The sequence below is a fragment of the Chroicocephalus ridibundus genome, chromosome 1, assembly GCF_963924245.1.
Source record: "Chroicocephalus ridibundus chromosome 1, bChrRid1.1, whole genome shotgun sequence".
Classification (NCBI taxonomy): Eukaryota; Metazoa; Chordata; class Aves; order Charadriiformes; family Laridae; genus Chroicocephalus; species Chroicocephalus ridibundus.
In genome coordinates this window covers 170,148,806-170,164,541 of record NC_086284.1, presented here as the reverse complement: position 1 = coordinate 170,164,541, position 15,736 = coordinate 170,148,806, and the positions used below count along the sequence as shown (strand labels likewise).

Here is a 15,736-nt window from a genome sequence, read left to right as displayed (position 1 = left end):
GTACTTAAAAGACATTTTAGCAGCAATGCAAACCACAAAATCTTTTGAAAACTTTTCAAGTGATCCTTTCCTGCCTTATTAAAATGTCTGGATCATCAAAGTAGGAATAAAGAAAATACAGTACAGCAACTGGACTGGGTAAGCAATGGACAGGTACAGATGGGGTCAGACAGAACATGCAAGCATCTGAGCTAAAGCGCAAATACCAAGATAACATTGCTTTCTGTGCTGTTTTGGCCTCGTCGCATTGAGCAGCTGGTCTCACCACAGATACTAGTTGGTCTGTCTGGCTTATTGTATTGACATATGCTTGAATGTGTGCTAATGTTTGAAAAGAATGAGAAGTAAATATAGAAAGGAAACAAAACAAATTTGCAGAGGGAACATTTAGATCTCAATGTGTGTCTCATGTTTTCACATTTTCATTTTTGCTACCACCTACAAAGCATTCTTCTTCAAACTCTCAGATGCCTTGCTTTCCTAAATTATCACTCTTTGACGAAGTTTCTCTCTCATATATTTTTTAGGCAAAGTCCACACACAAACCAATGTTACAGAGATACTTTACACATATTTAAAAGCATGAGGGATTTGGGTCTCTTCAATCTGGAAAAAAGGCAACTGAGGGGGGACCTTATCAACACTTATAAATACTTAAAGGGTGGGTGTCAGGAGGATGGGGCCAGGCTCTTTTCAGTGGTGCCCAGCGACAGGACAAAAGGTAACAGGCACAAACGTGAACATCAGAAGTTCCATCTAAACAGGAGGAGGAACTTCTTTACCCTGAGGGTGGCAGAGCACTGGAACAGGCTGCCCAGAGAGGTGGTGGAGTCTCCATCCCTGGAGACATTCAAAACCCGCCTGGATGCGTTCCTGTCCAGTCTGCTCTAGGTGACCCTGCTCTGGCAGGGGGGTTGGACTAGATGATCTTCAGAGGTCCCTTCCAACCCTATGATTCTATGATTCTATGATCCACCTGCATGGAAACAGAAATTGGTTAAACTTGTATTAGTCACGAGGTCATCTTTTTTCTGCTGGTTTTGATGGAGCCCTAACTCTGATGCTATTTTCGGTAGGGGTTTCTTGCAAGTCCTTTGGCCATTAAGCGGTTAGCGCTAAACAGGCTGCAGTAGCCTGAACCACACCTGTGGCCAGAGAAATCCTTCAGCTCTTTCCTCACCAGACTGCCCGAGCTCTTAGGGTAGAGGGACCAACCAGACCTGGGAAGGCAACCTGAGGGAGCCAGAGGGTGCCATGGTCAAAACCAAGTGGTTCTTTGGTGCTTTGGTGATCATAATGCTGAAGTAAGGGAGATGTGGGAGAAGACTTGCAAACAGGCTATGTCTCAGACACAGTGACTCTTGGGATTACTGTGGGGATTCGTGCCTCTGTGCCTGCAGCCTGCAGCTTCACCCCTCAAATTCAACTCTCCCCTTGCCAAAGCTGCACAAAGAATCAGTGGGGACTTAATCAATCAGCCAGCGGCTGCTCAGCATTAATAATATACGACTCTGAAACTCAGCAGCACCTAAGAATCCCTCAAAGGATTAAGCAACCCAAGACACCAGCACAGAGCAGGGCAAAACTCCCCGCCGAGGAGCATTCACGGTCCCAAGGCATAAGAGCCCACACTTTCTGAAAGGCCGAGTACTGTATAATAGAGCGTGCCGCGTTGCCAGAATAGGGGGAGGTGGGGGAAAATAAAACAGAAGAGGATGGGTATCCCAAGAACCTGATGTGCAGCCATTAATTTGGCATGCAGAGCTAATAAGTAAACCCCTGAATAGCTGTGCGCCAACTTCTTAATCTGTATGTGAATGCTAAAGAAAGAGGTTTTATAAACTTAAAAAACTGCTGCAGCAACAGCAGGCTTGTGGGCTCTCACTTGCTGTGGCAAGGAGTGCTGCAAAAGAGCCAAATTTGGAGATGGTGCAAATCAAGCCAGCCAGTGTTTAGAGAGTCCCCAAGGCAGAGCAGGGCATGATGCTCCTGGTATTGATTGCTTGTAAAGGTACCATGCACCTAGGGGAAGGAAATGAATAGTCTAGCTGAAAAGCTTAAAAAATAACAGAATAGCACAATTCTGACTTCTGGGTAATGGCAAATACCGGACCAGCACAGTGGTCCATGGGTGCAGGCTCCCAGTGGGAGCTGAAAACCTCCTCTCAGGGCCACTGTTCAGCACCCGGCAGGGGCTGTCTCAGCCTGGGTCAGGAGAAACCTCGTGTTCCCGGTCCTTATCGTAAGGGTGCTGCTTTGCCGTCTCCTTTCCTCCAGGGTTTATCACAACCAGATGCTTCGGCATCTTCAACAGATGCTCCCTCCCAAGCCCAGATCCTGCTTTGGGTCCTGCATCCCCTCTGCAGGAGCTGCTCAGCTCGGCGTGGGCTGGGATGGCCATTCAGTGGCCCAGCCTGCCATACGCTCTGCAAACCTGTGTGCCCCTGCTTGCCATGGGGCAAGTGACTCATAATCTCAGCAGGACTCATGTCCGGGTGAGCACCCATGCGGGCTCAGGATGCGATGGCCCGGCTGGCCCCGCTTCTGCATCAGATGCAGCCGCTCAGGCTCCGGTCTTCGGGAGCAAGCTTTGAAAAAGGCAGCTGGGTTCCCAATTCCCGTGGTGCCGAGCCTGTAAAGGTCACTCATGGTTTTTGTGCTATCCCTGGTTCTTCCTTTGTGGGGCAAAACCTGTGCCTAGGATGAGTAGATATCCAGTGGCGCTACTCAAACAGGCTGGACCTTGAGAAAACTCTGCTTCTGTGAGGTCCCCCTGGGTCCCACGGTGGCCCTGACCCCTCTCAGCCAGGCAGAGCGGGGTGCAGACCTGCTAATGAACGAGCTGAACAGCTAAATGGCCCATCTCTACCAAATGAGGGGAGGGAAACCAGCTCTTTAATAACTTGTTCCTCAGTACAACTGTTTACTTAATACCTTTTTTTCCCTATTGCTTTTTTCCAGAAATGTAATGAAAGTCGGACCTAAGTGCTTCAAAAACCTTGCCTCAGGCTGATGTATTCATTCTCTTTCCGTAGCATTATGATGATTACTCCCCAAAAGAGCTCTGCTTTAAATATCTCTCCATCCTAGTTTTATCCCATTGAAGAAAATCTCTTTTTTCTTCTACATAATTCCAGCATGACAGAAGAGATTTTTATGCATCAGAAACAACAAAAGAAGGCGAATATTATCAAGCTCTTTCTTGCAGCCCAGAGGCAGACAGGTATTTTTTTTTTTTTTTAGTTATAAAGAAATACTGTGACAGCTGAAAATAGGAGAAAGAAAGGACAAGAAGGGGTAACAGAAGGAAAACAGAAGCAGCGGCAGGTGAAAAACAGCCAACCGACTGCCTACACCAGGCGAAATTAATGCCTGTAAGAGCTGTAGGAAGGCCAGATGCGAGACTGCGATGCCCTGTAAACTCCCTGTCATGCCCGGGAGCGTCTGGGAGCCAGGGCTGAGAAACCAGCCCAGCAGCTCTCCTGGGACCCAAGGTAGAGCAGGGAAATGATGTACCTGGCCATGGAATTTTCTCTGGCATCTCAGCACCTTTTGGAAGGCAGAATGTGACCCCCACACATCAACAAGGGGAAGAGGACATTTTTCCCTCCCTTTTCATTCGCTTCGATTTACATTTAACTGCAAGGCGCACCCACTTGGGTCATTCTGGAGCATCGCTAAGTACACAAACACAATTCCCAGTACGTCTCCCCCCTTTAAGCATTCACACGGCTCTCGACTCATTTAAGCGGCAAAGCCTTCTCATACCATTTTTCATTTTGTCATGGGCCTTTACATCCCAGTTCACTTTCACACTGTTTCCCTTCTTAGCTCGACAGCCCCGTCGCAACGTCAGTCATTAGAGGGCACAATGCAAACAGTGTTACAAAAGTTGACTTCTGTAAGATAAACGAGCGACTGATTTCTCTATACAAAGACAGTTGCTAGGGCATGCTTCCTTCCAGAGCCTTTTGTTGCTGAATTATAACCTTCCAGCGCTTCCTTTCAGATTGCAAATACATGGGTTTTCTTCTTTAGTTGAGGCTTATAAAATACTTTCCTCCCTCTTTATCATGTTCCAAAATGTTGGGCAGTGAGAAAGAAATGCTGCGTTGAGGGAAAAATGCTTTCAGTCACCTGTTATGAATTGGTTTATATGGCAAAAATTCACCCACTATATAGAGTCCAACACAAATGCATACTAACAGAAAAACAATGTCCCAAAGACCTGATAGTCTAAATAGGCTAAATAGCTGGGAGGGGCGACTGCTTTTAATAGAGTCTCTTTCTTGGAACTGCTAAAATTGTATTTTCTCTATTTTTTTTTTTTTTTTTACTTTCATGGAAAACGGGCATGATATCAGCCTAAAGGAAAATCACGGCATTCACGTCGACTCTGTAACGATAGCTTTTAAACTGTGTTGCAGTCGAGCCACTGTGCCAATTTTAGAACCGATGTGTACTGGCTGCTGTCAGCATGCAGGGAGGTATTCTTTCCCAAAGCACCAGACAACCAAATTTATGCATGAGAAAATTCTCATATCCTATCTCGTTCTTGTGAAAGAATACAAAGCTTGTTGTCCAGGGTGTGGGGGCTGTCTGGTGGGTTTTTTTTTAATTCTTTGTACAATAGGCTTCTGTCAGTGCTGCTGGAGAAGACCTTCAGCATCTTTTGATGTCAGTAGCATGATAACAATTTATAACAGCCACTGGGTTAGCCATGTGGGAAGGGGGAGGAATATTCACCCTTCACGACTATACAGAAGTGCTTTAGCATGGTAGCTTGGTCTACCCGGGATCCTAGCCATACTGTATCCCCCCACCCCTTCAAAACTACGGAAGGAGCCTAGAGAGATCAGATGGCTCCTGAGGACAAGAGGAAACAGCCTCAAGTTGTGACAGAAGAGGTTTAGATTGGATATTAGGAAAAATTTCTTCACTGAAAGGGTTATTAAACATTGGAACAGACTGCCCAGGGAAGTGGTGGTGTCACCGTCCCTGGAGGTATTTAAAAGACGTGTAGATGTGGTGCTGAGGGACGTGGTTTAGTGTGGACTTGGCAGTAAGAGGTTAACAGTTGGACTCGATGACCTTAAAGGTCTTTTCCAACTTGAACAATTCTATGAACTATGATTCTACTCAGATCACGGGCAGATTACAGAGCAGGTCCGATTCTTGACGTAGGCAAGAGTTTTGCAGATGGAGAGTAGTGAGGGCACAGGACCAAACCTCTTCTCTTACCAGGTCTCGGCTATCGACTTTTGCTGTTGGGGCTAACGTGAAGCAATTTTTTCTCACAGCAAGTGTTTGGACTTTAGTCCCCCTTTGCTCTGACCTGATTCAGAGGGATCACAAAGTGGGTTATCCCACCCCAGTGAATGGAGCTAGAGCTGCTTCTGCTGGGGTGGAAGGAGCCCCTTATTGTCCATAAAGCCACCCTGCTCGCATCTCATTCCCATGCCCCAAGGATGTCCTGGGTCAGTATTATCTCATGGCCAGGCTGGACTTCTAGCCTCCCTTCAGGCACTCCCAGCACACAATGGCCCTGCCGTCAAGAAAAAATGTATCTGATGGTAGGAATCCCCTGGCAGCAAGCCGGGCCAACGTCCCAGGCTGAGTGGAGTGTCCTGCCCCCCTGGGTCAGGCTCCTGCACCAAACCGGCCTGAGCAGCAGCCAGCAGCATCCCTGCATCCCCACGTGGCTCGGTCAGATCCTCTCTGGGTGAGATGGCTGAAATGCTTCTGGTGGCTTTGTGAGATCTGCCCGAGGCCTGGCAGCCATGCCCAGTGCTGCCAGGACACCCCGGCTTACTGCCCAGAGCAGCCCAAGAGAAAAACAAATATATCATCCCCAGTTCTTCCACTGGTCAAGCAGGGACTGAAACTAAAGCCTGCAGGTCAGATTTTGCGTGTGGGCTAAGACCAAGCAGGCGGTTAAGAAAACTTGTGTATAACTTTTTCGGAAAAGTTGGTTTTGGTTTTTTTTTTAAAAGGATCTTAAACTTGCTTAAATTTTGATCTTAACTCTCTAACTTAGGGGATATTCTCCAGGAATGCTCTGGTCAAAACAAGCATAAAAAAGAAGTTAGATTTTATAACTATATTGAGAAATGGTAATGTGTTTCTCAGCTTTTGCTGTCTGCGGTTTTACAGTGAAGGTTCTGCCAAAACCCCTTATAGATACCGTTAGATAAAGACAAGAAGACTAAAATCCCCATCTTACACTTGACAGACTGACCACAATTCTTCAGAATTATCTTTTATGTAACTGACTTTTTCAGGTGAAATGTGCAAAAATGCTCCCTCTCTGGAGTCCTACTCTCTTTTCAGAAATTCCCCCGACTTCTCCCAGCTAATCAGCCACACACCCCACTGTCTTTCATCCCTTTTCTGTTCATTCACACACGTGTTGGAAATAATCCGCTCTTCCCATCTTGAAGCAACACACTGGCAAACCCCAGCCTTGTGCGGTGCCACCACAGTCCCCAGATGGCAGCAGCCTCATGCCAGGCAGGAGCCTGGCACGGACCGGGTTCGGCCCCAGAAGCCCCAGTCCTATGTTGGAAAAAGTGGAATTGGGAGAGGAAACATCTTACCACTCCCTGGCCCGCCCTGCAAACCACAGGGCTACGTCACCCCTACACAGGCACATCCCTTATGGGACACGCGGGATAAGCTGTAAGGCACAGTAAAATGAGTCAGCCTCACTGCAGAAACGTCACCTTTGGGAATCCTGCCACAGAAACATTTCTAACCGGAGTTGAATTTCCAGTCCCCTCGGGGCTGGCGCAGGGGTTTGTTGCTATTTCTTGCTTTGGTTTTCTGTGCGATTCTGGCACTTGATTCCTTCCCACAGCACCGCCTGTTACCTGTGCGCTATGGTTTCCATAGGCTATAGCCGCACCAGAAGCGTTTTTGGCTAAAGGCTGTCACAACTCTCAGCGGTGCTCCGAGGCATGCTCCCGTGCAATTGTATCCCACCCAAATAATGCTGAGCAAACAGCCCCTTTTCAAAGACTTTTGCTCAGGGAACATCTGTGGAAAGCAGAGCGGCGCTACTTGAAACAGCCTTATCAATCATAGCGCTGCACGCTTTCAAATTGCCGTATTTTTGAGCTGTTGCAGGACTAGCTCTATTAGAAGGGAAACATGCTGTCTGCTTCATGTCTGAGACCATAATTTAAGTGAAATGAGAGTTCCCCGAAGAGCTGGCCAGACGCCAGACCTCCTTACCTCGAGTAACTGCCTGATGTTTTGGTTTTTTTTTTTTATGATCTTTCCCTTTCTAACATTATTCAGCACAATATGTTTGACTGCCCCGGCTTTCCCTACTGCTCCTCCGTCACCAAAGCCAGTACTTTCAGAGCCAGCCAAGACAGGCAGAGAAAGGACATGATGTGTTGAGGGCAACGAGATCGGGGTGTCCCCGGGCTGGCAGGGTGCGGGCACGCCATGCCGCAGGTGTCCAACACATCAGCTGCTGCTGTGCCCGTCACCTCCCCAACGGGTTAGCAGCTCTCGCTTCTCTGTGATGTGGGAGGACTGGGGTTCAGGTCTTGGTCATTCCCAAGGGATTTGAGCTCAGAGCTCTTGTGATGGGAGTCCCCTCAAAACTGGAGGTTTTAAAACAGGTTTTTATCCGGAGAAAGGTATCACAAAGTGCAATGGAAAGCCTGGGAGTGAGAGGCAAATCCCAGCTCTCCTGCCTTTCAGCTCAGGATACAATTCAGTATTTGAGGATCCTCCAGAAGCAATGGCAATCACAAGATACCTGGTACATTCGAGGAAGCTCTCCTCCCTCTCTATCATTAAAACTCTATCATCAAAATAGCCTGCATTTATTATCTTTTAGATATTGTGTTATCGAGAGTTAGCATTTGGTGGAAGAAGGGAGTCAGCAATTTTGATTTATTTTAAGAATCCACCTGAAATAAATAAACTTAAATTACTCTGGAGCACCCTTGAAGAATGAGAGTTCCGGTGGATCCTACACTGAGGCACAAGAGAAGTCCAGCACCTCAGCCTCAGACCACCCCCTGTGTAAACACCGCTCTTGCTCACTGTGCTTGGAATTCACAGAGTCGTAGGGGCTGGAAGGGACCTTCAGAGATCATCTAGACACTGCCAGAGCAGGGTCACCTACAGCAGGTTGCACAGGAACGCATTCAGGCGGGTTTTGAATATCTCCAGAGAAGGAGACTCCACCACCTCTCTGGGCAGCCTGTTCCAGTGCTCTGCCACCCTCAAAGTAAAGTTTTTCCTCATATTGAGACAGAATTTCCTATGTTCTAGCTTGTGCCTGTTGCCCCTTGTTCTGTCACTGGGCACCACTGAGAAGAACCTGAAGGGCATCACATGTCAAATACCATCTACTTGGACCTATACCATACTCTATACTTCTCCCTAACATTTTTAAAACTCTGCTGTCCTGCAGTGCAGACATTGTTGCGTGCGTGCACATACCACGTGGAAAACGCCGGCTGCCTTGACGGGCTTGAATCCGGCGACGGGGACGCAGTGGTCAGCGTGGCCGTTGCAGAAGCAGCTGCCCTTGACGATGAAGTCATAGACAGCGTAGTGCAGGGGCGGCGGGGGCTGCGGGGGCCGGGGGGCCGGGGTGGCCGGGAGGCAGGGGCAGCCCTGCCGCTCCAGCAGCCGCACCCGCAGGTTGGTGATCTTCAGCTGCTCCTGGGCTTCTGCGCTGTAGGGGTCCTCTGCGGCGTAAGGCGGTGACAGGGCTCGGTATATCACCTGGGCAGAGAAATGCAGCAAGGGAAGCAGAAAGGAGGACGTCTTAACTCCATAACTAATCAAGTTAAACGGATATAATTAAAGAAAATACATGAATATATTACACAGATAAGCTGCAGAGGTAGAGTACTCAAAACTAATCATCGTTTCGTATCTATCCAACAAAAGGTAGAAATAACAATGCACATAGCCAAGGCAGGCTGTTACTTTTGGTTTAAAGACAGTTTTCATTTTTTTGTGATATAGATGCACACTCAGATTTGCAAAGCTGATTTTCAGAAGGTGCAACTAGGAGAGTTCAGCTACTTCTAGCAATACATTTGGCATGGGAGACACAAGCTATGGAAAGTTGGGGTAGGGGAGCACGTTTAGGGGGGTGCTATTTTAAAAAATAAATAAGTCTTACTAGACAGTTCATTGATAAACTCTCTACTGAGCCTGTTTCAAAGTAGATGAAGTCACAGACTGCTGACTGCAGCCAGCCCTGTGGTGGGCTGGGGGTTGGGATGGCGGTGGGAGCATCCCCCGGGAGCATGCACCAGGCTTTGGGATGCTCTTCCCCCTCCACAAGCAGTGGGAGCAGCAAATCCACCTCCACCCCAGTGCGTGCGAAGTGACGCCCTGTGATCCCCTATGCCCCTTTCCACACGAAGGTTGGACCCTACGGGTATCAAGCGACATTTTGCCATTAACTTAAAGCAGAGGTTGGTGCTGCTGGCACATGGCGTGGCCCAGCACGGGGACCAGCAGTGCTGCAGGTGATGCTCAGGCAGGGCACTCTTCATTAATCTTCCCTCCCTCAGAATGGGTGGGGTTTTTTTAGCAAATAAAGCTCAGTTTTCCAAATATTTGGCTCCTATCAGTCCCAGGCTGCTTCCTAGTGGAAAAGTGATTAGGCATGGCAATTAGCGACAGCAAGCTGATAGTTGAGAAAACCGAGATAAGAAAGAAAGAAAAGTGGGGGGCTTCTGAAGTTTAAACAGATACTTATCAGTCAGTCTTTATTTTAACTTTGGCCTGATTGGATAGGTAAATATTGGCTCAAGCTGAAAATTGAGAGCCCTGGATAAAAATAACCAGTTTTCTTGAAGAGGTTTATTTTAAACTTGGTCTAGCTGCCTAAAGCGTGACACCAGAAACAGCATATAATTCATATAACTACCATTCACATAAAACGACGTATTTACAACACGTGTATCAGTTACTTGTACATTTAATTTACAGTGACACTTTCTAAGCAGTTAAATAGCTCTTCACTGCGTAGCCGCCAAAGGCCCGATGAACTACAATATTTGTAAGCAACATCCAAACAGCCACTCGACGAGTGTTCGAGTGTGTGACGCCGTCTCATGGCTTGATGCACTGCTCCCAGCAGCGGCTTAAAACCTCCTCAAACCACCCTGCCTGCCCTGCCGATAAGCACCCACACCACCTGAAATGCCGGCCAGCCTCCTGCCGAGGTGTGAGGCAGCGAAGGGCGACCATCGTTTCTTGCCAGGAGGCGCCCAGCAAAAGGAAGCGTGTGAGCCTGCCGGCAACACTTACGGGGATCACAGCCGCCTCTCCCTAAATCCACTCCTCCCAACTGTGGCTGATACACCTTCAGCTGACGAAGGCTTCCCTTTTATATCACCAGGATTCACATATCCTGGAAATAATGACCCCGGTGCTGCCAGCTTGCCTGCCCGTGGGCTTTGCCTGCCAGCCACCGCCTCCACCAGCCCCGGGGCTGCTGGCACCGCTCCTGGCCGTGACCTGGCTTTTCTCCAGGACTGCCAGGATCCAGCCGGAGGGAGCTTTGTCCCGGCCTGGATGGAGATTTAGAGCTGGTTTTGGAGCTGAATGGCAGCAGTGTGCTTTTGAGCATCCCGTCAGCCTGCCAAGCACGGTCGCGACCAACGTGCCAGTGACAGCGGGGCTTGGGCCTGCTGGTGCTGGACACAGCGTGCTGGCACGGACATCGTGGCTGCATCTCCATGCTGCCATCCTGCAAACGCTTCCTCCCAAAGGTATTCCAGCGTCTTCTGCCAGAAAGATGTCGATAAGGGAGAAGGTTAACCGGGAGAGGTGGTCAGAGGGCAAGGCTGGTGAGCGCTACACCCCTTGTGCAGAAGTGTTGAGTCTGATGAGGGATATTAGTAAATAGTGACACATTTTAAAAACATTTTTTTCCCTCTCTCTTTCAGGAACATCCAGAGTTTTTTCTGCTCTCGTAAAATAAAAATATCAAGCTGATATGAACAGAAACACAGGAGAACCCAACTACCAGGCCCTGCACCCCTCCCCAAGGCTTGTTATTTACCCAAATTTAAATCAATGTCATTCTGATCACATTTACTCGTTAGTGGCTTTGTGAACACAAGATGCTTTCACATATGGAAAAAAAATTCCTTGGGAAACATCCAAACTGAAGACATTGATTTCCTTTTAGTGGAGATGATGGAAAATGCCATGCTGAAATTTTTCAGTAAAAATTAGCAGTTTGGGTTCCTTGCGATTATATAAATTGCATCTCAGAGAATTCTTTGTTCGTCCTGATTTGGATGTGAATGGTGAAGGAAATACATAAATGGGAACAACTTATGCTAGATTTAGCAGCAGACTTTCTTCTCATAATTTTCAGTTTTTCTTGTTTATCTATGCCCATTTAATGCGCGTGACTGATGCCTGCAGCTCTAGTAAAGGCAATCACAGCAAGGAAGTCAATAACCCTGAGGCGCCTTCGTGCAGAGAGAGTTAAATCTTGCCTGTGTGGAATTCAGGGGGAGTTATACCGCAGATTTCAATGGAGCCAGTATTCCTTCTCAGGCCTTAAAACGTTACAAACATTTCTTTTTATGGCTACTTGAAAACAGTGATGCTAAACATGAGCCCCATTTGTAATTCCCAGGGCTCTCACCCGCTCCCCCCAGCTGCCCCATATCGCTCCCGCCATGCCCAGCATCCCCAGCCCCGGATCCAGAGCCGTGCTGGACCCTGCAGCAGGGCAACATAACACCATAACACAGTGAGCCTGGTCTCAGCGCTGCCAACACAGTAAACACCCTCATCCCTCCGTCCCAGACGCTAGTAGTTCTGTTTTAATAAAATACAAGCCAGTCATTATAACATGTGGGACGCCATACAAACAGCAATTCTCTGCTCTGCCCCAGGCCGATTGAGCTGAGCCCCCAGAGGCTGCATAATAAGGTCAAGGATGTGTTTCCCAGCAAGATTTCCCCGTTCCGTTGTTAACCTCGCTGATTTATTCCAGCCCGTCTCAGAAGTCAGCACATCTCTGGGGCCACAACACCCTCGTACAGCTGCTATGGGTCTGCACCCCTGTGCTGCCCAGCACCCCAGCCCCACGTACACACATACGTGGGTGACAGTTTTCCTGCTTTTACCTCTCCTTGGACTTTTCTGTGCAATTCTCCCACTGACAGGACCATCCCAGGGCTGCAGCATCCTGTCTACGAACAAACCATGGTTCGCACAGCAAACCTGACTGGGTTTTCACGCCTGTGGTTCTGCTGGCACCCCTGGCCACCACAGCCAGAGGCCTCTTCAATGAAAATATTTTTTAGTTTTAATGGTGCAGGGGAAGCATGTAGGCAGGATTTGAGAAGAATGCATTGCTGACATACACGTGCATCTGATGATGGGGTTTTGCAAGCCCATCATCTCCCTGGTGCCACTGGGCAGGACTTCGGTCCCGCTGCCTGGCCACAGGCAGCCAGCTCCTCTGATCGACGCTGTTGGTCCAGGGCTCCCCAGCTGCTCTGGGATGCTCGTGGTTATGTCCCCAACCCACAGCCATCACTTCCTCTTCCTGACAGCTTCCCAAAGCCCTCTGGGTTTATCCTGCTAAAGCCACGTAGAAACCATGTGTGCCAGGCTCAACTAACAGGGAGAGAAACTCTCCCCAGTGACTCTGCCACCGCAGTCGTGGTCTTGGCTGACACGGACACATGTCATGTCAGCTTTTTAGCTGTTGGGGCAGCTCCTCTGCCAGACACTACGGGGGGAGTGCAGTTCCCTCCCACCCCCCCACAGCGAAGTCACTGCCTGCAGAGCCATCAAGTCCATTACTCTTCTTATCCCAAAAGTGCTGGAAGAAACCGTGCCCGAGGGTCCTGCCAAAGAGCCGCGCTGTGATTACACAAGGGAGATAAATAGCTCAATAAGGTACGGGAGAACTTCCTTTTTGATAGATGACACCATTCTTGTTTTCACAGAGTGAGGCATCTGCCAGTAGAAAGCTCCACCCCATTCAGGGGAACACACCCCCTTGGCGGTGGAGCAATGGCAGCAGAATCTGGCCATCTGCATGCAGCAAGCCTCATCAGAAAGCACCCCACAGTGACCAGACCTGCGGCTTTTCTGCTCAAGTCTGTCTCTGTGTATGTATCTTACCAACAACGTGTCAAAACCTATCATTACAACATTAGGTAGACGATGTGACTTCTCCCAGTAGTCAGCACCACGTATGATAGCAAAGGGTGGGAGACCTGGATCTTTACATCAGTGACTCTTATGTGCATGTGCTAATCCAAATTTTCTATTTTGTAGAACAAGTAGGAAGTAATAAATGGAAAATCCACAGGACTTCTATGCTAGACATGCCATAATATATCCTATCAGAAAGACATTTTCATTCCCAGTGTTGCTAGCTCACTGTAAATCTTATGATATTTGGGATTCTTCTTTAACGCAGTCCCAGGAACCGAATCTTTATCTCAGCTTCCATTTAAAACTAAGTATCGAGCAATATCTCATATCTGAACAGCACATGTAACAAACCAGGAGGCAAATAAAAAGAACTTCTGTCTTTAAAACAAAATATCTAGTATTTGGGGTAACGCTACTTCCATGTCACATGGAATTAATGCTGTTGGATTCCATGTCCTATAAATGCAACCTTTGCATGAAGCACCATCAATGGAGGAGGGATTTAAAAGCTGCATGGGGATTTTTTTGGTGGGGGAGAAGTGTTTCTACACAGCCAAATAGGAACCATGGGCTGCAATCCCTGAGTGAGGAATGCCACTGCTATGCCTCAAGAAGGTCGGGTTCACCTCCCATGTGGGATGTCCGGCAGGTGGGTGGCAGGAGGGAGCCCTCTCCCCTCCCAGGGAAGTGGGAGCAGAGAAACTGCCTCGCGGTGCCTTGCTTATGCCACGGAGTAAAAATATTCTGCTCTTCAGCCAGACCGCTCCCAGCTGTCTGCAGTTCGGGCACATCATTACATAGACGCCCTCTTATAAATTTTCACAGCGTTTCAATTTCCTTATGGGCTGTCATGAGCAGCTCTTGCTCTGTTGATCACTTTATTTTGTCTTAGTGGCACAAGAAGCCTTAGCTACTTGCCATTCCGCAGTTGCAATAATGTAGCCCTGTATATAAATAAAACGGCAGCCATGAGCATGGTGCACTCAAGTAACCGCTTGCACCACAATGACCTCGATTTATAAATACATAAAAGTCCCTTTGCAAGAAGTACCCTAGTATGTTTACACTCGAGAGGCAATGAAAGGACATCTTTATATATATCCACAGTGGGAAGGAAAATGGTAATGAACGATGCTGAGAGCAACAAAATAGGCTCTGAAGTCAAAGTTGCCTGAGGAAGTCAACAAATCCAATGAAAGATTTGCTGTCAGCAAAGCCTTCTCGATGAGTCACGGGTGCGTCTCAGACCACTGGAGCCTCCACCCACCGCAGCTACGGGGGCCCAGACTTTTGTCAAGATACCAGTGGCCACACTGATGAAGTGGGGCCCTTTGGGTCGCACATGGCCACGACACTGAAGAGACACACTTGATCCACAAGAAGCTTCTTCCTCACAGACCTTCAAAAATAGGCACAGCCACAGAGGCCGTGGACAGGGACCTGCAGTCCCCCAACACATGCCTCTTCCACGGATCCCAGTGCCTGGCTGGAGGTGCCACGCTCCAAACTCCAAGTGGGAGCCCGGCCTCGGCCAGAGTTTCTCTCCTCCAAGCCTGGAAGGCATCAGGGGGTGGTTCACAAAATTACAACACTAGCAAATTACAGAGAGAAAAAACGGATGGGAGGCTCAACAAGCATATACGCATGGGAACAAGCCAACAAACAGGAATACAGCAGAAATAAAAACAATAAACAAACATTAAAAACATAACCACATTTTTATTTGGTTGTAAATGAAAACCAAGGTGGTAGCACTGCATGAAGTGTCTGTGTTTTCTTGCCAAAAGAGACTGATGGACTCTACCCTGTATTGTCTGACGAAAATGCCCCTGTGAGCACTCTATAATAATGACCTACCCATATTTTTGATTCACCTATTTGGCTCATGGGCATTTGATAAATTCATTACTGGTTTATTTGATTTTTGCTGGTGGTTTTATTCCTTTCAATGTATTTTACAGGAAAACAGGAAAAAAAAATAATAAGAAGAATAAAAAGAATGTAAGGTCTGCTATCTTCTCCAAGTAGAGAGAGAGCAAAAGCAAGGAGGGACATGCACCACATTACAAAAGGGCATGTGATATCTGGGTAAGTGTTTAACAGAAAAGGTTTGCATTAGGAGTCTGCAGTGCCTCTTGGTACGCAGGCACTAAATAAATGTGGCTAATTGGCCTGTATTATGGGGCCCTGTTGAATCTCCATGTCACTCGACGCTATCTGGTTTATTTAGTGCCGGGACAACGCTCTGAAAGTGTAGGCAGTAAAGGCAGTGGTAGAGCTCTGCCAGCGCGTCCAGGACCTCATCCTTTTGCCTCCCGAAGAATTTCCCTGGAGCCCGGCACATGGCTGAGGTTAGGCACCGCCTGCCAGGCGCTTGGGGCTAAGGCGAAGGGGAGCCCTCGTCCCCCACCTCCCAACCCCGGCATTTCCAGCTGTGTGCCCAGCATCGCTTCACATCTGCTGGTGCCCACAGGCCCCGGCTGTTGCTCGCAGCCGCACGCAACCATGGCTCAAGCTGAGATGCTCCGAGCTATACCCGCTGCCCAGGACACCT

The 15,736-nt window shown here is 48.3% G+C and overlaps 1 protein-coding gene across 1 annotated transcript in view; it reads right to left on the bottom strand.

Moving 5' to 3' along the window:
- Nucleotides 1-15,736, bottom strand: part of NTN4 (netrin 4) — a 52,655-nt gene that overhangs the window by 21,177 nt on the left and 15,742 nt on the right. The window contains exon 3 of the mRNA XM_063322765.1: nucleotides 8,464-8,751. Coding sequence (XP_063178835.1) covers nucleotides 8,464-8,751 — 288 coding nt within the window. The remainder of the gene's footprint in view (nucleotides 1-8,463; nucleotides 8,752-15,736) is intronic.